The sequence below is a fragment of the Eptatretus burgeri genome, chromosome 13 (assembly GCF_056783735.1).
Source record: "Eptatretus burgeri isolate ZD-2024b chromosome 13, Ebu_testis_v1, whole genome shotgun sequence".
NCBI lineage: Eukaryota > Metazoa > Chordata > Myxini > Myxiniformes > Myxinidae > Eptatretus > Eptatretus burgeri.
The window spans coordinates 11,173,124-11,198,006 of record NC_140973.1 but is presented as its reverse complement, the minus strand read 5'-3'; the positions used below and the strand labels follow the sequence as shown (position 1 = coordinate 11,198,006).

Genomic DNA, 24,883 nt, shown 5'->3' with positions numbered 1-24,883 from the left:
GGCGTACGGTGGGCTTGCATTATTCGTGAGTTTTCCGTAGGCTCTTATCAATGAAAAATGAATTTTGCCAACCCCCAAAAAATTACGACGGCCACACTATTTCCACGTTCGCCTTAGGGCCCCCCTGCGGTCGCCTTGCGGGCACCTTGAGGCTACCTTGAAAATTCTATCGCCGCCGCAGGGACGCCCTAAGGTCACCGTGCGACATTAAATCAAAGACCGTACAGCACCCCCACGCTTTCGGTCTCCACAATTTATAAATACCCCGTGCGGCTACCCAAAAAATAAAAACATATGTGACTGCTACATTGTGTGACCGTGGAAATACTGCGGCCGCCCTATAATTGCTAGTGGCCGTAGATTTTTTAGACCCTACGGCCGCCGAGCCAAATGTGACTGAAGCATTAGGCAGCACCAACGCTCTGCATAGAGTGTGGTCCCAATGGATGGATGGAATACCGCTGCTCCATACTGCAGGAAAGTCATTGGGATCCTTTATTTTGGCACGTGTCACGCCTTGGATGCGGTCACCAGATTGATTTTTGCTCATGATGCCGAACGTTTCCTCTTCACTTTTATTTACTTGTCTTTGGCACTCGTGAGTGGTGTGTCACACTCAAAGTACTCAAGTAGCATCAAAGGTCACCCCCTGAAGCAATATCCAATCCCCTGTTGAGGAAGTCTAAGGAATTATTCCTTCAAGTCATGATAAGGAATGACAGAAAATGGTCAAGCACGTACAATACGGCCTTCATTCCAGGTAACATCCTTGCCATCTCCACACCGCTTTACAAATATTCTTTGTGATCATCCGATTGAAGTACAGTCTTTCTAAAGATCCTTGGCCTCACTGTTTATCACAAACTGTGGAGGGGAGTGATTCAATTTGGTCTTCAAAAATGATTCATATGTTTTTTTTTAAATATGCAAAATGGTGGAATTTGACCCCTCTTTCCATTGTATGACACTTATTTGTACTTCCCTTACTCTTATGGATCTCCATCCTCCTTTTCATTCTCTCTCTCTCTCGACTCCCATACTACTCTAGCCTCCTTTCTTTCCTCTTCTACTCCCATTCTCAATTTTACTTGATAAATTTACTCCCTTCTCATCCATTTGTAATATACTCTTCATCATAAAACAACAATGACCGCACTGTGGTCACAATCTGCGACAAAATCCGGTGACAGGCCGATTGGGAAAAGCGCATTTAAAGCATTCTTAAAAGATGAACATTGTGATTGGGAAACACATTTAATACCATATTAAAAGATTAACTCGACATCTCTCATCCATGTCAGCCTCCACCATGGTTAAATCAGAATGAGCCGATTAATCACATGCTCACGGATTGTTTAACCCCATTATGGGGCCGTTAAAAACTACGTAACTCTATTGTTATTATTTTTTTTTTTTTAAAGAAATTTCCTTGATGTAATGCTGGATGACTGTGCATGCTGACAGGTTTGATTAAACCTTACCAACATTTTATATTTCACATACGATTAGATTTTTCTTGGTCCCTCATTGTGAGTAATACTTGACCCAAACAAAGCCAATGGAAATCTGATGTAACAAACCCAGGCATTATATTGTTACGGTTGGGGAAATTCACAGAACACCATACAGGTTCCCCAGAGGTCAGTTATGTCGATCAGTGCATGTTCAGGTTAAATTTCCCACCGATGTCTAACGGGTATTATTCGTGAGCGGGCTGTGCATCTTTGAGGTAGTATTATTCTTTTGCGATCTTTATTTTGGCAAACAAACAACATCTCCTCACCACCGTCGCCACAACAAACAACATCTCCTCACCACAACCAACATCTCCTCACCACCGTCGCCACAACCAACATCTCCTTACCACCGTCGCCATAACCAACAACATCTCCTCACCACCATCGCCACAACCAACAACATCTCCTCACCTTCATCTCCACAGACGCCGCCATCTTTTCACCAGCAACGGCATTCCACAGACGAGCGGCATCTCCGCCGACAGACACAGGAACTCCCTCGTTGGGGCAAGGGCCGGTGATTTCAACCACGTCCGCTTTCTCCACATTTGACGGCCAGATCGGATCAAAATGGCAAAAGGGGCGGAGCCAGCGGGGGGGGGTGAGAGGTCGAAGGTGGAAGACCAAACGCACCCCCGTACCCCATAAAAGGGTGCGCTGGAACGCCAAGCCGGCAGTCTGTCGGGGTTTGGAGTCGAGTGCAGTGGAGCTTGGAGTCCGGTGGAGAGCACCAAGGTTCGAGTCCAGTGGAGGGCTGTTGGCCGTCGGAGCGCAGCGGAGCCTGGAGAGCGCCAAGGTTCGAGCCCAGTGGAGGGCTGTTAGTCGGTGGAGGCAGCCGGAGAGAAGTCGCCAGCCGGCCCCGAGACGGTCCGAGCAACGCTGAGGAGCGGGCGGGCTCTTAAAAGAGCATCAACTCTTGAAAGAGCAAGGCCCGTTCGTTCCTCTGAGGCATCGTCGGATAGGCCCGATCGACCAGGCCGCATGGCAAGGCCCGGACCAACCGAGTCGCCATCACACCAGCTGCCGTGTTGACAGCGAGACATCGAGGGTTGTCCAGTGAGTCACCACGAGGGTGGCAGGTAACCTGCCCGGTCTTGCGGAGCTCCTGCGGTCTTCACGGCTCCGCGGAACATTAAAGGCCTACGGGCCCTGTTCTCTACCATTTCCTTTCCTGGGGTTTTCTTTGCATGGAAGTTGTGGCGCCTTGTCCTTAAGTAGAGAATTGTCATAAGTGTACGTAATAAATAGACATCGGCTGTAGGGTCTTTTTGCTCGTGTTCTTGTCCCCATCCCCCCCCCCCCCCATTGCTTCATTGACTGCATACGTGTAAAATAAATGTCCTTGTTTGAATATTCACCTGCTCGTTGCGTCTCTTCCTCCATTGAACTGCCATACTTGCGTTCGGAATAATAGCTCGCTTTTAATAGCCGATAGGATAATCAAGTCCGACGGGGTTTGGCGATAATAAACCGCTCGGCAATCGCAAACGGCGCGAGCTGCGTAAAGCGGTTCGTATCCGTACGGGTCCCGTCGAGGTGTAAATCCCCGGCATTTCTGTCTGCGCCCATACTTACGTAAATCGACAATTCGGCGATCGTACCCTGTCGCGCGTGGACAGAAGAGTTGGCTGATTTACGGTGTGGTTAAAAACACACCCGTAGCTGGATTTCGGCGTTGATCCGGAAAGCTACGACTGGATTGCCCGTCTGGTGGGCGCGCACGGCCGCAATTAGCTAAAAGCGGTCGCCTGCACGCCGCATGGGTGGAAACCACAACAATATAAAGAGCAGAGGCCTACAGGCCTGATGGCTTAGACCCAACAGAAAACCAAGATGGCAGCCATATCATTTTGTTCGGGTGCCATAGTGGGTGGAGTCAAGCGACAAACATGAGTGTGGTCTGGCAGCTGTCTGACCAATGGGTGCACATTTCAAAAACTGACCAACAACAACCATTGGGAGCTCATGCAGACCTGTGACATGTCACAGATAAAAAATAAACAAAAGTTTTGAGCCTTGTGTTATTTCTGTGCCATTCTTTGAACAGAGCCACTTCCAGATGAGCAAGAACACGGTGGGAGGATCACCAACATGCCTCCATAGGTTATTCTATGCAAGTTCAATCAGATTTAAGGCCAGAGATTGTATGGGGCAGTCCGTGCAAATGTTGTGGCCTTAAAGTGCAATGTTGACACAACATGTGCAGTGTGGATGGGTGGTTATCCAAAAATAACAACAGGATTTACATAGCACCTTTTGCCTTGGGTTATTCTTATAGCCACTGGAAAACAACAACAACAAAAGATTATTTTGATTAGTGTCAAATGCACAGAACAAACGGTGTCTTTATTTAATCCACAACTACAAAAAGGAGAAGCGTCTGTCCATGCGTATGTGTGCCATGCTTCATTCTAAAGGGTTTCTGCTGTTGGAGAACAATGAAAATGGTACCACTGGAAAGCTAATAATCAATTTACTGCGAACAAAAATTTGTGTTTGTTTAATCATAAATATTTCCATTTTAAAAGCCTATGTTTCCTAGATAGAGGAAGAAAAAGTGCGACCTTGACCTTTAATTAATGTAGTAACTTAATGTGATTTTTTAATTAATGTAATTAACTCCTGCTGCCAGATAAAAAAAAAGTTCATACAACGATTAATACTAGGATCACCAAATAAAAGTTAATTCTGGTGATTAATTAATACTACGATATATACTAGAATCACCAAATAAAAATTAATAATAGTAATTAATTAATACGACCATTAATACCAGGATCACCCGATAAAAGTAAACACTACAATTACTTAATACTACGATTAATACGAGGATCTACCAATAATACTTAAAACTATGATTAATTAATACCAGGATCACCCGCTAAATATAAATACTCATAATTAATGAACACAATGATTAATACTTGGATAACCAATTAAAAGGTAATACTCATAATTAATTAATACAACAATTAATACAAGGATCATCCGATAAAAGTTATTACGATTAATACTCGGATCACCCAATAAAAGTTAATACTAGTAATTAATTAATATGATGATTAACACTAAGATCACCCAATAAAAGTTAACACTATGATTAATTAATACTAGGATCATCCAATAAAACTTAATACTTGTAATTAATTAATACTCTGATTAACACTAGGATCACCCAATAAAAGTTAACACTATGATTGATTAATACTAGGATCATCCAATAAAAGTTAATACTAGTAATTAATTAATACTATAATTAACACTAGGATCACCAAATAAAAGTTAATACAGTATTATGATTAATTAGTACTACGATTTATATGAGGATCACCCAATAAAAAAAAAATAATAGTAATTAATTAATACTATGATTAATACCAGGATCACCCGATAAAAGCTAATACTACAATTAATTAATACTACGATTAATACTAGGATCTACCAATAATACTTAATACTAGTAATTAATTCATACTATGATTAACACTAGGATCACCCAATAAAAGTTAACACTATGATTAATTAATACGAGGATCATCCAATAAAAGTTAATACTAGTAATTAATTAATACTATGATTAATACAAGGATCACCCAATAAAAGTTAACACTACAATTCATTAATACTAGGATCGCCCAATAAAAGTTAATTCTAGTAATTAATTACTACAATGATTTATACGAGGATCACCCAAGAAAAAAATTAATAAATAATTAATTAATACTATGATTAATACCAGGATCACCCGGTAAAAGTTAATACTACAATTAAGTAATACTACGATTAATACTAGGATCTACCAATAATACTTAATACTATGATTAATTAATACCAGGATCACCCACTAAAAGTTAATACGAGTAATTAATTAACACTACGATTCATACAAGGATCACCCAATAAAAGTTAATACTAGTAATTAATTAATGAACACTATGATCACCCAATAAAAGTTAACACTACGATTCATCAATACTAGGATCGTCCAATAAAAGTTAATTCTAGTAATTGATTAGTATACGATTTATACTAGGATCACCCAATAAAAAATTTTTTAATAATAATTAATTAATACTATGATTAATACCAGGATCACCCACTAAAAGTTAATACAAGTAATTAATTAACACTATGATTAATACTAGGATAACCAAATAAAATGTAATACTCAAAATTAATTAATACTACGATTAATACTCAGATCACTCAATAAAAGTTAATATGATTAATTAATAGTACAATTAATTAATACTATGATTAATACCAGGATCACCCAATAATAGTTAATACTAGTAATTAATTAATACTATGATTAATACTAGGATCACCCAATAAAAGCTGAACTTGGTAGTGAAACGTGCAGGAAGCAAAAGGTGGTGAGACTTTCCTTTAAATAAAAATGTGGTTTGTTGAAAACGAATCTGTGGATAAGGGAAGACAAGATGTTATAAATAAGATGGGATGAACCAAGCAGTCGATAGCCACAAATAGGAATGCTGGGACATGCAAAGTTAGGTACAAGAGAACTAAGACCCAATCCCCAAATAGTTCCAAATACTGGATTTGTAGAATGAAGATCAAGGGATAGCTGAGGGCTTGAGCAGGCATGAGCTGGTGGTGGCTGCAGGATGTGGTGTGGCAGGGAGCAACGAGTAGTGATGATGACGAGCTGCGATGCTGGGAGATGTGGTATCCTCCTTCCGGCGATGAAACAGAGAAAGATGTTCCTTTCAGCTGGCACGCCCAAGTGTGGCCATGGCCCTCATAAATTCTAGGACCAGCTCATGCACGGCCGATTTCTCAGTAGCTACCCTCTGGTGTGGGAAGTGCCATATTCCTCACAGTGGGGTCATCCCAATAAAAAGTCTGCCACCCCTCTCTGGGGCTCCACAAGTGACACCGTCACAATGACTTGCGGTGCGCTGGCCAAACGATTTATGCTGTTTCCTTGTGAATGCACAAAGCGCTTGCTCGTGTGCCTTATACTTAAGTCCTGACCTGAAAACAGGACGTTTTACATGATATAATCTTACTCCATAAGGGATGCTCACTACCTCCTAAGTGCACATGTTACAAGACTTAATTCTGACAAATAGCTACACAAGATTATATCAAACCCATACGATTGCACGGACCAAGCAATTCTTAATACAATCTAGCTGTGGACGTACCCTCCCTCCCCCCCCCCACCCCACTTCCATGCAGCAATATATTCCATGTCAGCCAATAGTGTATTGCTTCTATCAACTTTTTGGAAATGTCACCCTGCATCTCAGATGGTTTTTCAGCGTGGAAAGATTGGTCATAAACCTAGTCCTGACACAAAACCGCCCCACATCACACAGCCTGCATACAGGAGTGGAAGGAATTGGATGCAAGATTGAAATCTGGAAAAACTCTCGATGAGCTGCAGATTTTTATGGACAATGGCAATTTTATTGGGCAGTTTGTGTTGATGGCGTAATTCGACCCAGTGATTCAGGAGCACGTTCGATGATCATCAACCAGAGAAAATATGAGACAACTATCTGAGTGCTGATATTCAGAACGAGCTCCTCGGGCTATTAGCCAACAAATGCAGAAGTTAAATACTTGCATGTGTTGCAACTTGCATGTGTTACTTAGGCCTAGGTCACATTCGCCACAGCGGCCGTGGGGTCTCCAAAATATACGGCCACTAGCAATTATACGGCGGCCGCAGTATTTTCATGGTCACACAATGTAGCAGTCACATATGTTTTTATTTTTCGGGGAGCCGCACAGCGTATTTATAAATGGTGGAGACCGAAAACGTGGGTGTGCCGTACGGTTTTTGATTTGATGTCACACGGTGACCTGAGGGCGTTCCTGCGGCGGCCATATAATTTTCAAGGCAGACGCAAGGTGCCCGCAAGGCGACCGCAGGGGGGCCCTAAGGCGAACGTGTGGCCAGACGGACGGTAACGAATGGGTTTATTTTTTTTTTTCTTTTCTTTTTTCGGCTTGTCGAATTGCTACGGCAAACGTAGAAATGAAAAAAAAAGTTATAACTCCGCGTTATAATTCCACGGCGACCTTACGACCTGTAAAATATAGCCAAACGGCGTAGGGCCACCCTGAGGCCACCGCAGAAACTCTGCGGCCGCCGCACGTTTCTGTCAATTCAGAGGGCGTACGGCCGCCTTATCCTCGCCATAGAGCAAATGTGACTTAGGCCTTAGTGATGCGCGACTGCACCCCAGGCATCGGCAAGCATGAGCAACTTCCAGTCATCTGCTTCGTTCACACACACACACAAACACAAGATGGAGAGGCGTATGAAATATGTGAACATTTCCTCTCTTTTTTGTTGTGAACGACACTACCGGTGAGACGAACAGAGGAGTTATTGGAACTATTACACGGCTTTGGTCTGCCTTTGTCTGACTGCAGAGGCCAAGGATACGACAATGGCAGCAACATGTAAGGGAGACGTTCCAGTGTTCAGACTCGGATTCTACAGATGAACCCTATGACATTTTATGTTTCAAACTTGTGGGTTCAGATTATGCTCGGTGATCCGTGGTGTTCATATAATCTTTTGGCGTCTGTACAGGGGCCGTACACGCTTTTTTGGCTTCTCTACAAAGATGGGACATTCAAAAGCAACGCATTGACATTTCCGTGAAATTACTTTGCAAAACCCGATGGGAATTTTAAATTGAGGCCATCTAGGTTGTGTGCTATCAGCTGCAAAGGTAAAGGCTGATCTGCTGAGTGTTGCTAACGCTGCCAAAGGAAAGGAGGCTAAGTGTTATAGCGAGGCGAGGGATCTGGAGAAGGAAGTGGGGACTTTCGAATTTCTCATATGTCTGGTCATCTGGTATGATATAATTGTCAAATCAACTGAGTCATCAAGGTATTGCAGTCAAAGGACATGCAGTTGGATATTGCATTAGATCTAATCCAGGTGTATCATGCTCACTTGGTGATCTATTGCGATTCTGGATTTGTTCAGGCCAGCAATACTGCCAAGTGTCTCATGCCATCACGAGACGCAGAAACAACGTTTTATTTGGTGACGGTCACATGCCGAGCATAAAACGGCACTTTTCATACAAGTCTGAAGATGAAGCAGCTTCAGACCTGCAGGAAAAGTTCAAAGTTGAATTTATTTTTTTTTTGTACAGGTTATTGATGTTTGCCCGACTGCACTGGAGAGGTACATTGGAGCAGTTGCTCTACGTCCTGAAGCCATTCTACATCGCAGCCACGAAAGCTTGAAGGGCAATGATCTTAGAAAAAGCTGAAACGAACTACCTGCCTTTCCTGCTAACTCATTCAGATTAAAGCGATCTGGAACCGAACAAGCTGCTGGAAGAATTCAAGCTTCTGTCAAACTCGGTGCTAGAAAGATGTACTCCGCTATATAACCAAAACCTCATTCATCAGCACTTAACAAAATATGCACGTGACTCTCGGGGGGGGGTGGGGGGGGTTACGAACAATGCTGGTAACCATCACGTTGGAAGAAAACCCTTTCTCAAAGTTGAAGCTCATCAAGGGATACTTACACTATACAATGTTGCAGGACAAGATCATTTCAATCGAGAAGGTCTAAAGATAATTTCAATTGACAAGGTCTCAAGATCAAATCTAAATTAGGATTCCATGATTGATGATTTTGCGTCCATTAAAAGTAGAAAGGTGAAATTGTAAGCTTTGATTATTGTCCTGTGTGTAATTAATTTTTGCAATGAATCTGTTCTTCACCTGAAGATTTGTCATCATTTTATTGGCCCTCTGAGGGAGCCCCCCCCACCTTTCCCCTTCCCCTAAACATATTATGTTTTTCAGGTGTCACCCATATACCAAGCAAAGGCTCTGAATGAGATAATAAAAATGGTACCGCTGGAAAGCTAATAATCGGTTTACTTGGTTGGAAAGGTAATAATAGATATACTTTGAACAAAAAACTTAGTCTGTTTAATCATAACGATGCCCATTTGAAAAGCCCATATTTCTGTGATTGAGGAAGAAGATGTGGGAATGGAAGCTTAATGTTGCTGGTCCAATAGTGACGGCACATAAAATTACATAGTGTCTTCTAAATATTTTAAAGGGTTTGTGTGATATTCTTTTATGGCCAAACCATAGCACCTTGAGGCCCCAAATTTTGGGTGTAGATACTTCCGAAGCTGGGAAAGGTTTTAAGCTAACACACATTGGCCTTGACGGCTGTTTTGAGGCCATCACCGGTCACTATAAAGTATTGTTGTGGGCCGGGGGTCGGTGGCGAGAACGACAGCCAGGTGGGGAAGCTGACGCCGTCTCCCACCGGTCTCCCCGGAATTATAGGCCGGCGCTCCGATAACTCCGCGAGCCAGCAAGTCGATTAATCGACCGTGAAACGCCAATATCTCGACCGCATGGCGTAGGGTTAATTGTCTAGATCAAATGTACCTAAGTAACCACGCAGTCTTGGCTACCGGGGATTCACGCCCTCGGAACGTCTGGCCGAACCGAATCACTCTACTAGCTATGGTAGAGTATCAACTTCCACCTACCAACTCCGGCTCGGATGCAGTCGAGCGGGCCTGCCTAGGACGTTCCGGCTAAGATGTACCGATTACCGGGGATGAAACCCCGTCTAAACTCAGATACGAACCATGCTGGACCAATGTAAGAAGGGATGGAAACGAACTGGGAACATTTCTAATAAATTTTATTCACAGTAAAAGACAAAGGCAAGACTTAACGCGAATATGCAGGAAGTATTTAAAATGATCCAAAAATACTTATTCAGTTCTACTTAAAGAGGGGCCCACACACACACAAATGAAAAGACAAGCCGGTAGGCGACGAGGGATTCGCTAGGATCGAAGCGCTGGATACGATGCTTTTCATTCTGACCGATCCACCGACGAAGATTCATTGCCAAGACGTATTGGCTCACATACAATTGTTCCTCTGCCTGGCAAGATTTTTCCTATTGCATATTTTGCCAACTGGCACTCCTCATAAAAAATGACGGTAAATAGACACCCTGTTTTTTAAGGACTACCATTTGAAAAATAATCGGTTTGCTGGTTTGTGCTGTGGAGCCTCGCGTTGCAGACGCACACACACACACACACACACACACACACACACACACACACACACACACACACACACACACACACACACACACACACACACACACACACACACACACACACACACACCTCGACAATAAGGGATATCTAGCATATATAGCGAATCCAAAAACCCAGAGTCTTTATTGGACCCTCGCAGCCGAGGAGAGAGACAAGCTGGGGGTCAGAGTTCGGTGGGTACCTGACCGTCGGAGGGAGGGCGTGCTCCACGGTGCGGCACCTGACAAAGGTCGTTGGTTCGATCTCCAGTCGCACGTGGGGGACTCGAGGCCCGTGGCAGAATTCGGGTGGTGAATAATCGAGGTCCACGGAGGGGGGGGGTCAGGTTCGCTCTGTCCTTCCTTGTAGAGGGCCAGCAGAGACACATTCGCCGCCTCGATGGCTCTCTGCTCAACCCTCGTGACAGCAAAAAAACCCCTTCATAACAGCAACGTAGACCTCCTGTGACCACTCTTCGTAATCGCCCCTCGTAACCACCCCTTCGTAACATCAAAAACCCTTAAGAACCTCTCAGAACTCTCGTGCAACCCACCAACAATGCCTCAGAGAGTCTCTGGAATTTATGGACCTCCCTCAGTGGGGAGGGGTCTTGGTCAGCACACCTCCCTGTCCGCCTCTAATTGGCCGGGATCCTACGGGCACAGCCTTCCTGGGCAGGGTTTCGGCCATGCTCGGAGAAAGCCACCCCTCCCCTCCACACGTGTTTGAGGAAGGTGGATGGTGGTGAAGCCACCTCGAACATCCTCAGGAATCCATCTCAGGCAAAGGTGCGCTGTGGCCCGTGAACCGACAGCGCAAGCGCGATGGTACCGTGGATCACAATGGGGGATGTAAAAATAAACGAAAGCGATTTATTAACCTCACTAAGCCGTCACAGCGCACACATTTCATTCTCCCACGAAACAAAAGGAAGGGACCCGTCTCACACGTACTTAACGGAATAACTGACTTTTGGGACCTGTATGTTGGATGCAAATGGTTTCCAGATCCGTAACATATATATTGGGATGTGGGGTCAGGCAGTGCTACTGCTGGCCTGCAGGCAAAAGGTAACCACCATAACTCCACAGTTTTTCAACACGTACAGAGACTACCACTGGGAAAAGCTCACCCAGCCTCATCCAAAGTAATATTTCTCGAAGCGATGAAGAAAATATATAAAAATTCATGGAAGGAGCACACAAACAAACAATCACAGCCACAATTGCATGTTATAAACTATAACGGCACTCGGTAGAACACATTCCTCCACCAGGCTGAGCGGTTTACGTTTTGTATCCCACTGATAGGCCAGATCTGCAGCGGGACCCGAACCAAAATCGAATTCGCTCGTTCTTGTCACCTACCAAGATTTGTCATAACCCGTCCATAACTGCCTGAAATATCATGCTATATAATTGTTTTTGGTCCCATCTCTCAATTATGAAGAATCACTGAAAAAATTCTCATTTCCATATCTTTACCAAAAATGAATCAATTCGACCTTGCCAGACAACCAACCAGTCCACCAAGTATCGTCTGAATCCGTCCATAACGATTTGAAATATCCTGCTATATATCGTTTTTGGCTCCACCTCTAATCTAGTATCGGGATCCAGATCTTCAGGAAAATGTAATCATTTTGTCCATGTCATACACCAGTGTCCACCAAGTTTCATCAAACATTTGTCCACAATGTTTTGAGATATCCTGCTGACAGACAGAAAGACAGACAGACAGAGAGAGACAGGTGTAAAAACATAGCCTCCATCCAACTTCGATGATGGAGGTAAAGATCCTTTTTTTTTTTTCTCCAGGTGTTTTACTTCATTTTACGAGCCTGGTGTTGGCGCAGTGGTTAGGGCAGCAGCTTGGGACCCAAAAGGTCCTGAGTTCAAGCCCCGTTGGGCCACTGAATTTATATATATATATATATATATATATATATATATATATATATATATATATATATATATATATATATATCATATATGTATGTGTATGTATATATACTGCATCTATATATATATATATATATATATATATATATATATATATATATATATATATATATATATATATATATATATATATATATATATATACATATATACATATATATATATATATATATATATATATATATATATATATATATATATACATATATATACATATATATATATATATATATATATATATATATATATATATACATAGCAAGTCGTATAACACCAGGGGGTTGACTCAGCCTGTCATCCTTCCGAGGTCGGCGAAATGAGTACCAGTGTACTGGGCCCGGTTAGAATAGGTGTACCATATCCCTGTGTGTCGTAAGAGGAGACCAGGGTTGCGTCAGGAAGGGCATCCGGCGTAAAAACCTATACCAAATCATTATGCGGACAACAAAACGAATTTCCATACCGGATCGGTCGAGGCCCGGGTTACCAACGACCGCCACCAGTACCAGTGGTCAGCAGGGTACCAGTGGAAATTGTGTTTATTATTTGCATGTGTTACATGATGTCGCTGAGCGAAGGAGGAGAAGGAGACGGGGAAGGCAAGTCCGGAGGCAGTGGGAGAGGGGGAAGGGTAGAAGTGTGGAGGTGAGAGTTGGAACTCTGAATGTTGGGACGATGACTGGCAAAGTGCGAGAGTTGGCTGATATGATGGAGAGAAGAAAGGTGGACATACTATGTGTACAAGAGACCAAGTGGATGGGGAGTAAGGCTAGGAGCATTGGAGGTGGTTTCAAACTGTTCTACCATGGTGTGGATGGGAGGAGAAATGGTGTCGGGGTAATCCTGAAGGAAGATTATGTCAAGAGGGTATTGTAGGTGAGGAGAGTGTCTGACCGAGTGATGAGTGTGAAGTTGGAAATTGAAGGGGTGATGATGAATGTCATCAGTGCATATGCCCCACATATGGGGTGTGAGATGGAATATAAAGAAGATTTTTGGAGTGAGTTCGATGAAGTGGTGGAGAGTGTATCCAAGGATGAAAGAGTGGTGATTGGAGCAGATTTCAATGGGCATGTTGGGGAAGGGAATAAAGAGGATGAGGAGGTGATGGGTCGGTAAGGTCTCAACAAGAGAAATGTGGAAGGGCAAATGGTGGTAGAGTTTGTAAAAAGAATGGAAATGGCAGTGGTAAACACGTATTTCAAGAAGAAGGAGGAACACAGGGTGACATACAAGAGTGGAGGAAAGTGCACACAGGTGGATTACATCTTAAGCAGGAGATGCAACCTGAAAGAGATTAGAGACTGTAAGGTGGTGGCAGGGGAAAGTGTAGCTCGACATCGATTGGTGGTCTGGAGGATGATTTTGGAGGTGAGGTTGAGGAAGAGAGTGAGGGCTGAACTAAGGACCAGATGGTGGAAGCTGAAGGAGGAAGACTGTTGCGTGGAATTTAGGGAGGAGGCGAGACAGGCGTTGGATGGTGGTAAAGATGGGTGGGATGATTGGGCAACCACAGCAGAAGTGGTGAGGGAGACAGCTAGGAAGGTACTGGGTGTGACATCTGGACAGAGGAAGGAAGATAAGGAGACTTGGTGGTGGAACGAGGAAGTACAGGAAAGTATAAGGAAGAAGGGGTTGGCGAAAAGGAAGTGGGATAGTCAGAGAGATGAAGAAAGTAGGCAGGAGTACAAGGAGTGGTGGCGAAAGGCAAAGAGAGAGGTGGCAAAGGCTACGAAAAAGCCATATGACGAGCTGTATGAGAAGTTGGATGCAAAAGAAGGGGAAAAGGATTTATACCGATTGGCAAGACAGAGGGACCGAGCTGGGAAGGATGTGCTGCAGGTTAGGGTGATAAAGGACGTAAATGGGAATGTGCTGACGAGCGAGGAGAGTGTGTTGAGAAGGTGGATGGAGTACTTTGAGGAGCTGATGAATGAAGAAAATGAGAGAGAGAGAAGGTTGGAAGAGGTGGAGATAGTGAATCTGGAAGTGGGGTGGATCAGGAAGGATGAAGTGAGGACTGCTATGAAGAGGATGAAAAGTGGAAAGGCGGTTGGCCCAGATGGTATACCAGTGGAGGCATGGAAGTGTTTCGGAGAGATGGCAGTGGGGTTGTTAACCAGATTGTTTTAATAAAATCTTGGAAAGTGAGAGGATGCCGGAGGAGTGGAGATCAAGTGTACTGGTTCCGATTTTCAAGAATAAGGGTGATGTGCAGAGCTGTGGAAATTACAGAGGGATAAAGTTGTTAAGCCACACCATGAAGTTGTGGGAAAGAGTAGTGGAAGCTCAGTTGAGAGGAGAGGTGACGATCTGTGAGCAGCAATATGGGTTTATGCCAGGAAAGAGCACCACTGATGCAATGTTAGCTTTGAGAATGTTGATGGAGAAGTATAGGGAAGGCCAGAAGGAGTTACATTGTGTGTTTGTGGATTTAGAGAAAGCTTATGATAGGGTGCCAAGAGAGGAGTTGTGGCATTGTATGAGGAAGTCGGGAGTGGTGGAGAAGCATGTGAGGATTGTGCAGGATATGTATGAGGACAGTGTGACAGCGGTGAGGTGTGCGGTAGGAATGACGGACCGGTTTAAGGTTAAAGTGGGATTGCACCAAGGATCGACTCTGAGCCCTTTCCTGTTTGCAATGGTGATGGACAGGTTGACGGACGAGATCAGACTGGAGTCTCCATGGACTATGATGTTCGCAGATGACATCATGATCTGTAGGGAGAGTAGGGAGCAGGCTGAGGCGAGCCTCGAGAGGTGGAGGTACGCACTGGAGAGAAAGGGAATGATAGTCAGTCGGAGTAAGACGGAGTACATGTACGTAAATGAGAGGGAGGGTGGTGGTATGGTGCGGTTGCAAGGAGTTGAGGTGGGGAAGGTGGATGGGTTTAAATACTTGGGATCAACTGTCCAAAGTAACGGAGAGTGTGGGAGAGAAGTGAAAAAGAGAGTGCAGGCAGGATGGAGTGTGTGGAGAAGAGTTGCAGGAGTGATTTGTTACAGAAGGGTAGCTGCAAGAGTTAAGGGGAAAGTATATAAGATGGTAGTGAGACCAGCTATGTTGTATGGTTTAGAGGCGGTGGCGCTAACAAATAGACAGGAGGAGGAGCTGGAGGTGGCAGAGTTAAAGATGCTGCGATTCTCGTTGGGAGTGACGAGGATGGACAGGATAAGGAATGAGTATATTAGAGGGACAGCGCAGGTAGGACGGTTTGGAGACAAAGTGAGAGAGGCGAGATTGAGATGGTTTGGACATGTGCACAGGAGGGAAGCGGAGTATATCGGGAGAAGGATGCTGAAGATGGAGCCGCCAGGCAGGAGGAGAAGAGGAAGGCCAAAGAAGAGATTCATGGATGCGGTGAGAACGGACATGCGGGTGGTTGGAGTGTCAATGGAAGATGCGGAGGATAGAGCGAAATGGAGACGGTTGATCGGAGGAGAAGGAGAAGGAGAAGGAGAAGGAGAAGGAGAAGAAGGAGAAGGAGAAGGAGAAGGAGAAGGAGAAGGAGAAGGAGAAGGAGAAGGAGAAGGAGAAGGAGAAGGAGAAGGAGAAGGAGAAGGAGAAGGAGAAGGAGAAGGAGAAGGAGAAGGAGAAGGAGAAGGAGAAGGAGAAGGAGAAGGAGAAGGAGAAGGAGAAGGAGAAGGAGAAGGAGAAGGAGAAGGAGAAGGAGAAGGAGAAGGAGAAGAAGAGTTTTACTTCATTTTACAACCTCATTGAGATTCCCAGATGGACATACAGAGGACTTGCCCAAGATCAAATGAAGCCCCAGGTAAGGGGCATTTTCAGCACCACCGCTCAGTTTGTTAAACTTTTGAATACCTTATGAGGGGCCAGCGAGGGCAGGCGGTGGTGAGGAGCCAGCGAGGGCAGGCGGTGGTGAGGGGCCAGCGAGGGCAGGCGGTGGTGAGGGGCCAGCGAGGGCAGGCGGTGGTGAGGGGCCAGCGAGGGCAGGCGGTGGTGAGGGGCCAGCGAGGGCAGGCGGTGGTGAGGGGCCAGCGAGGGCAGGCGGTGGTGAGGGGCCAGCGAGGGCAGGCGGTGGTGAGGGGCCAGCGAGGGCAGGCGGTGGTGAGGGGCCAGCGAGGGCAGGCGGTGGTGAGGGGCCAGCGAGGGCAGGCGGTGGTGAGGGGCCAGCGAGGGCAGGCGGTGGTGAGGGGCCAGCGAGGGCAGGCGGTGGTGAGGGGCCAGCGAGGGCAGGCGGTGGTGAGGGGCCAGCGAGGGCAGGCGGTGGTGAGGGGCCAGCGAGGACAGGCGGTGTTGAGGGGCCAGCGAGGACAGGCGGTGGTGAGGGGCCAGCGAGAGAAGGTGGTGGTGAGGAGCCAGCGAGGGTCAAAATGTTTATAATGATAAAGGGTAGTAACAAAATAAGTGCAGAAGATTCTTCAGCAGAATAGACAGCAAGTGAAAGGACCAGGGGACATAGTATGAGAATACATAAGAGCAGTGTTTAGGTAGTTGTACGACAAGAATCTTTCAGTCAGAGTAGTCAAAACATGGAATGGTATCCCTTGAAAGGTAGTAGTAGCAGGGTCAGCAGCAGAAACATTAAAATTGGAATTAGATATGTACCTGGAAGCATTGGAGATTGAGGGGTATAGTGGTATTGGCATGTCTTGTAGGTAGCTTGAGTATGGATGGGTGAGTGTGCGCCACACCTCTGTGGTGAATGCGACGTCTGTGTGGTAGGGCCTCATTAAGGCATAGACTGATTGTGTGTGCTCTTCATGTGACAACCACCTTTGCCCCTCTCACTACCCCCCCCCCCCCAAAAGAAGAAAAACTTCACTTTAAGCTCACCAAGTACTTAGTTCTGGGGAGCTTATGGGATGGCGCATCGTCCGTAAGTCCGTTCGTCAGTCCAGAAATACTTTCAAATTCTTCTCTGAGATTACACACACGATTTCGATGAAACTTGACCACAACCTTCATCACCCATGATGTACCAAAGTTTGTTCACAATATTTAAAAATTCCATCCCACATCGACTTCCTCATCAGTATCATCGTTCTACCAGGTGAGCACCCAGGGGTATTGCCCCCATGTTTATTTTAACACCCTGGTGATAACATATCCGTTCACACTCTTCTCGTCATTCCTCCCTCCATCCCCCAAAGTAAATCAAGTCGTTTTTTAAAATGACGAATTTATTTAATCATTGCTCATCTCTAATTTTGTTCCCTTCTTTCCCCACTTCTCCTCCTCCTCCTCCTCCTTCCCTCCTTTCATCCTCCTTCAGCCCAATGTTCATGTTCATCGTTTAACCTCCCCGTCCCTCTCCCATCCTGGTGCGTACATAACAGGTAGATATCATCCCAAACATATCACTAAGTGTACTTTTGTGACATACTTACTTTGAAGAGTGCAGGTGACGTTCTGCAACAAAGGGGAATGGGGGTGAAAGTGGAATTATAAAAATATAAACATAAACATGTGCTCTTGCCGACGACGACATGGGACAGCAATGAGGGTTAGGTAGGTAGGTAGGTGGGAAGATGGGTAGATTGGTAGATGGGTAGGTAGGCAGGTAGATAGGTAGGTGGGTATGGAGGCAGATAGGTTTGGAAGGTTGTTAGCTGGGTAGGTAGGTAGATAGGAAGGTAGGAAGATAGGTAGGTAGGCAGGTAGGTGGGTAGGCATTTTGAACTACCACCCAAGAGAGATGACTACCGATTGCCGTGAACGCCAGGAACTCAGATCTCATGGTCTCTGCTTCATCGGCAGGACAAGATGGCGAACATGAAACTTGTTCAAAACAAGAGAAGTACACCTGGCCAGGAGTCGGGACACTCACCTTTCGAGAGCAAATTGAGGAATTCCCAATGTCGATTCCAAATTCGTCACTCTGAGGCCTCGTGCGAGATAAGAAAGCCATGAATACAAAAGAAAACAGCACAATCAGTGATCCATCCATTGTTGTCTCACCGGACACGGACAGCTCATACAGGTATCACTGCCATTGGTAACCTGTCTTATCACGGAAGCAGAAGCTACCTACGACCTAGTAACTCAACTTTTATACAAACCGGTCAAACCGGCCAGGTTAATGACGCGCCATCCTCCCACCTGTCGCATACCTTAAGGTGCAACGGTCTCACACCTTGTTGTTCAACACCTCCGAGTGTCGTGACGTCACAGCTCATCGGTTGGACCATTTAATTAAAATTGCAAAAAGTGAATGAACCTCAGAAAAGGAACAAGTGACAAAAGGTGAACACAACCTTTGGAGATTCACTTTTTGCAGGATGGATTCATCCATTTACAGGATGGATGCGCATTGTGTGTTTTACAGGTGTGTTTGTGCAGGTTCACACCTGCAGACGTCCTTCTCCTCCTGTACCGTCTTCGCACAGCTCACCTGGGTCGCACATGTTCAACGCCTGCTTCAACCCGTTCAAGACAGGAGACGAAGACCGAGATGAAGTGGTAGAGGAAGGACAAGCAGATGTGGAGGATGACGAGGAAGCTGAACATCTTGAACTGATGATGAATGGAAGTGATCGCCGTTAATGAATAAACGCTTCACCACCATCGCTCTGAAAATTTCATCATTATTATATTATTTCATTTTTGGCCGAAAATGACTTTCAACTTGACCTTTGACCCTGAATCACAAAATTGACCTCAGAAATGGATTCCTCAGGTCAAAATTATACGGAAAAGAGGCATCACGCGTGATCGTAAGTTAGTTGGTTGAAAAGTTCGATTCCACCCCCGTCCGCGGTGACCATCTTGGATTTATGCAAATTAGCGGAGTTCCTCAAGGTTGCCGCTCCGGCGACCAAGACAAATTTTCTCTATAGACCCGTGTGAGTCCAAAACCATCAAAAAACAATACACTTCTCATTACAACAAGGTTGAGTACAGAACATATACGGGTGGAAAATGGACTATCATCCCTCGATGGACGGTGGGTGGTGGATGGTGGATGATGGATGATGGACGGTGGATGGTGGATGATGGATGATGGACGGTGGTTGGTGAATGGTAGATGATGGACGGTGGACGATAATTAATATCTATATCTATCTCTATCTCTATCTCTCTCTCTCATCTCCTTCTGTGTTTCGGTGATCCCATCCTCTGTCGTTTAAATCTCTTACAAACAAGATCCCCCATGTCTGTAAACAGAAGCTGTGAGTGGGTGTGTGGTGATTGTTGTGGTGTGGTGTGGTTGTGTGATATGTGTTTGATGTGTGTGTGTGTGTTTGATGTGTGTGATGCGTGTGGGGCGCGTGGGGCGCGATGTGCGTGGTGTGCGACGTGCGTGTGGTGCGATGCGTGTGGTGTGAAGTGGAGTATGTGTGTGTGTGTGTGTGTGTGTGTGTGTGTGTGTGTGTGTGTGTGTGTGGGTGTGCGTGGGTGTGTGTGTGTGTGTGTGTGTGTCTGTCGAGAGGAGGACATGTGTGTGTGGTGTGGAGTATGTGTATGTGTGGTGTGGAGTATGTGTATGTGTATGTGTATGTGTATGTGTATGTGTATGTGTATGTGTATGTGTATGTGTATGTGTATGTGTATGTGTATGTGTATGTGTATGTGTATGTGTGTATGTGTGTGTATGTGTGTGTATGTGTGTGTATGTGTGTGTATGTGTGTGTATGTGTGTGTATGTGTGTGTATGTGTGTATGTGTATGTGTATGTGTGTGTATGTGTGTGTATGTGTATGTGTGTGTATGTGTGTATGTGTGTATGTGTGTGTATGTGTGTGTGTGGTGTGGAGTATGTGTATGTGTGGTGTGGAGTATGTGTATGTGTATGTGTATGTGTATGTGTATGTGTATGTGTATGTGTATGTGTATGTGTATGTGTATGTGTATGTGTGTGTCTACGTGTGTGTGTATGTGTGTGTGTATGTGTGTGTGTATGTGTGTGTACGTGTGTACGTGTGTACGTGTGTACGTGTGTACGTGTGTGCGTGTGTGTGGAGTATGTGTATGTGTATGTGTATGTGTATGTGTATACGTGTGTACGTGTGTACGTGTGTACGTGTGTGGAGTGGAGTATGTGTATGTGTGGTGTGGAGTGTGTGTGGTGTGGAGTATGTGTATGTGTGGTGTGGAGTATGTGTATGTGTGGTGTGGAGTATGTGTATGTGTGGTGTGGAGTATGTGTATGTGTGGAGTATGTGTATGTGTATGTGTATGTGTGTGTATGTGTGTGTATGTATGTATGTATGTATGTATGTATGTATGTATGTATGTATGTATGTATGTATGTATGTATGTATGTATGTATGTATGTATGTATGTATGTATGTGTGTGTGTGTGTGTGTGTGTGTGTGTGTGTGTGTGTGTGTGTGTGTGTGTGTGTGTGTGTGTGTGTGTGTGTGTGTGTGTGTGTGTGTGTGTGTGTGTGTGTCACTTCCAGACAGTGAGAACACATTCTCCAGGTTTGGTTTAAAACGCCTTGTTTTGATAAAACAGAAACTTCCGCAGAACATGTTGTTTGCATTTGCCGTCGAGGCACGACCAGATACCAATGTCCTGTATAATGTTTTACAAATATAACCTTTCACACGATCCCTTCAAGACCCATCTATGTATTATGTAAACACGTCGGTGGGTTGGCGGAGTCGGCTCGGTGTGTTGTCCATGTCTTCAGAGCTGGATTACCCGGGTCCACATCGATCACCATCTTTGATTAATTATCCACTGTGTTTAATCAACATGATGTTTGTTGCTTTGTCTCCACGACGTTCAAAACGTTTCGATATCAGAACGAGATATTCTCAGTAATCCAACACTTTACAAAAAGCAAATGGAATCCGTCAGATCAGGAAATATTTCCCTTTACTAATTCTTTATACTTCACTGATCGATTGAACAACCACACTTTGGCCTTTCTTGGACGATTGGATGTCGTTCTGAGAACTTTTTGAACGCCCCACATGATGCTGCACTTTTTAGTTTTAAAATGTTTAATTTCCTTTTCATGTGAATTCTGATATTTGAAAGTTATCACATTTCTGTTAAGTCGAAACCCATTACCTTAATAAATTAATTTACGTTTGGTCCACGCTCTGTTACAACAACCTCAAATGAGCTAAGATCCTCGTCCTCTTAATGATGACGTCATAAAAACGAATATAACGTCATTGTGATGCATCAGGTTTGCGATAAATTATCTGTGATAATGCCCGGCTTGATTCCCGCAAACAAAATTCAAACAGCTTGCCGAGTTTCGGAGATAATGGTTAAGGCGATTTCCAGTAGCGAAATTATGACGTCAACTTTTTTTCTCAGAATAATTTCCAAAATGGGAGATGGTTCCTGCCTGCGCGTGGGCTTTCTGCAAATACATGGCAAGTTTCACAAAGATCCGATGAAAACTCTGGGTTGTGAAACAAAAAAAATGTCAAAAAATAGGAATGATGTCATAAAAATTGATATGACGTCATAGTGATGCATCATATGTGCGGTAATTCATCTCTGGTAATGCCCTGTTCGATTCCCACAAACAGAATTCAAAAAGCTTGCCGAGTTTCGGAGATAATTTTTTGGCGATTTCCATTAGCGGAGATATTTTGACATCATGACTTTTTTCTCGGAAGAATTTTAAAAATCGGAGATGGTTACTGTCTGCACAGGGTATTTTTACATATATACGCCAAGTTTCAGGAAGTTTCGATGAAAACTGTAGGCTGTGAAACAAAAAAGTCCACAAGCAGAAGATGAAGAGCAACAACGCGAGTAAGACCTAAAGATCCTCTACGAGGATCTAAAAAAACGTTTTTTATTTAACTAATATATATATATATATATATATATATATATATATATATATATATATATATATATATATATATATATATATATATATATATATATATATATATATATATATACACACATGATTTGTTTGCTGTCTCAGCTGGAAAAAGGTTTTGCAGACATTGCTGGTTCTTGTTTTAATGTCGAGGCATAATTTCAATTTCAGACTACAATGAACTGAGCAGACAATGGACGTAGACACTGAACTTTGGAACGCGGTCTGAAACTAGACCAAGCGGCTCAAGCTGCTGGCATTGGTTTCGATGGTAACCATATTCTGCAGCATATCCAAAAAGTGAGTGAGCTAAGTTTTCAAGGCCTCACCCTAACACCAAACACTGATCTGAAGGACCATTAGATGAAGCCCTTTGCTGGATCTGTAATGATGACCTCATGGGCAATGACGTTGATCGATTAACCTCATGACACTAACCAAATGACCTCATGACAATGACACCAAATGACCTCATGACAATGACACTGATTGCATCCCTGGGGACCATACTCTGTACAGAGCGTTGGTGCTGCCTAAGCAGTCTCCTGGGCTATTGGGCACAATCCTGGACGGGTCGCCACTCCGCCACAGGATACCAGCAAGCTGGCACTCATTCTGCTGACCTCGGAAGGATGACAGGCAAAGTCAACCCCAACCTGGTATTAATTCAACAGCAGTGGGATTTGAACTCAGGATCCTCAGATCCCAAGCCCACCACCCTAATCATTAAGCCAACACCAGGCATAATGACACTGATTGATTTACCTCATGACACTGACACCGATTGACCACATGACAATGACACCGATTGATCTCATGACACTGACTGACCTCATGACAATGACACCAATTCACCTCATGACACTGAATGACCTCATGGACCCAGGCAGAAAGTTCTGAAAATGGGGCATGCTTGAGGCAGTGGGGCATAAAAGGCAATGGCCCAGAGCAGTGTGATGACGAGGTTGGTATTTGAGAGCAGAGACAGAGAAAGAGACAGAGTGAAAGGATCTGGGACAAAACAGCAAGTGCAGCTGCAATAATGTGACAGATGAAGGAACGAGTACAGCGCAGCTGTTCGACCCTGTCACCAAAGAGTGACCAAGTTCAGCTGCGATCAGAGCCGGACAAGCAGGTACCACTTTGTGTTCTTGCGCTGTGTGATTGCTGCCTTCAAGACCCGCGGTGGGTGGGGCTGTGTCTTTCACCCGTGCCTCATTGGTGGTGCAATCATCTTGATAATGTCTTTCTCGAACCATTATGATGATTGGTCTTTTTGTACACATGGTCGAGTTAGAGCAGACTGGACCGGACCAAAATGGCAAGGAGGAAACACCAACAGCACAGTATCGGTGAGAGTGAGAACGATAAAGGGCAGGGCGAGAAGAAAACATGGGGATGAACAAGCTACACACAAGCTGGAGAAAAGGAGTGCTTCGAAATGGGGGTCATTTGGGGTAAAAGAGATCATGAGTGTGGATGAGGGGTGACCTGAGGTAGAAGTAAACCACTGTCTTGAAGCCCTGGAGGGAAGAATGGGATTGAACAGACTGGGGGAATTGGTTCCACATGTGAAAGAAAAGAGGAACAAATGAGTGGAGGTGAGCAGTGAGCCTGGATTTTGAGAGTTCAACAACAAGCGGGTTACTGGGAGACTGTGCGCCATGCAGAAATCTGGGAGGGACCGAGGCAAGAGAGGGCAGAGAGTGAAAGACCAAAACAGAGGGGTAGAAAACAGAGAGGCCACCAACCCGTCTACAATGTTAAACTAACAGGCTGAGACACTCAGCTTTTTTTTTTTTTTTTTTTTTGTATACCTTGGTCGAGGCTCTTATGAGAGCTAACACACAACTCACAGCAAGGAGGCATGAGACAAGAGGGGCGGGAGTGGAAGGGACAAAACAGTGGGGAACAGACACATTAGGTGAACTGTGGAAGGGAGAGGGATGGGGATGGGACGGGGAACATGGCGAAGAGAAGATGGACATTTCAGGGACTTTCAGGAAGGAAAGTAGGAGAAATGAAGGAAGTGGGCTTGGGTGGATTATCGGGGGTAGAAAAGATCGAGGATTTGGATGGGGGAAGATAAGAGGTGGTGGTGAACAGCTGTTTTGAAAGCCTGGAGGGAAGAATGGGAAAGAATAGAGTGAGGAAGTTTATTCCAAAGGCGGGAAAAAAGAGGAATGAAAGAGTGAAGATGAGCAGTGATTCGTGATTTTGGTAGTTTTACCAGAAGGGGGTTGTTGGCAGACCTTGAGCGCCCTGTGGAAATGTGGTGGGGACAAATCGCAGAGAGAGAGCAGGGGGGCAAGGCTGGAGAGGAGTCGGTAGAAGACAGAAAGACCACCGACCAACCTGCGGTGATTGAGTGAGAGGCCCAAAGACTCAGCTTCATTGCGGGAGATGCCGATGATCTTAAATGCCCTGGTTTCGACAGCGTGAAGCCGAGAAAGGTGGGAGGCAGGAGCACCAGCCCAGAGGGGAGAGCAGTACTCCATCAGGCTACGGATAAAAGCTTTGTAAGTAGTCAGGAGCTCAAGAGGGC

The 24,883-nt window shown here is 44.8% G+C and overlaps 1 protein-coding gene across 3 annotated transcripts in view; it reads right to left on the bottom strand.

Annotated features, from left to right (window-relative positions):
• LOC147013841 (interleukin-17 receptor A-like) overlaps positions 1 to 24,883 on the bottom strand; it is a 60,017-nt gene that overhangs the window by 28,616 nt on the left and 6,518 nt on the right. The window contains exons 1-2 of one of the 3 annotated variants that reach the window (XM_085851107.1): positions 18,366 to 19,804; positions 17,926 to 17,947 (exon numbers count right to left, since the gene is read on the bottom strand). The exons of 1 other annotated variant lie outside the window; for it this stretch is intronic. In XM_085851107.1, the coding sequence (XP_085707233.1) occupies positions 17,926 to 17,947; positions 18,366 to 18,485 (142 nt within the window). In that variant the 5' untranslated portion in view covers positions 18,486 to 19,804. Of the gene's footprint in view, positions 1 to 17,925; positions 17,948 to 18,365; positions 19,805 to 24,883 lie in introns of those variants that run through there. One more of the 3 variants, XM_085851106.1, reaches the window with a different exon arrangement.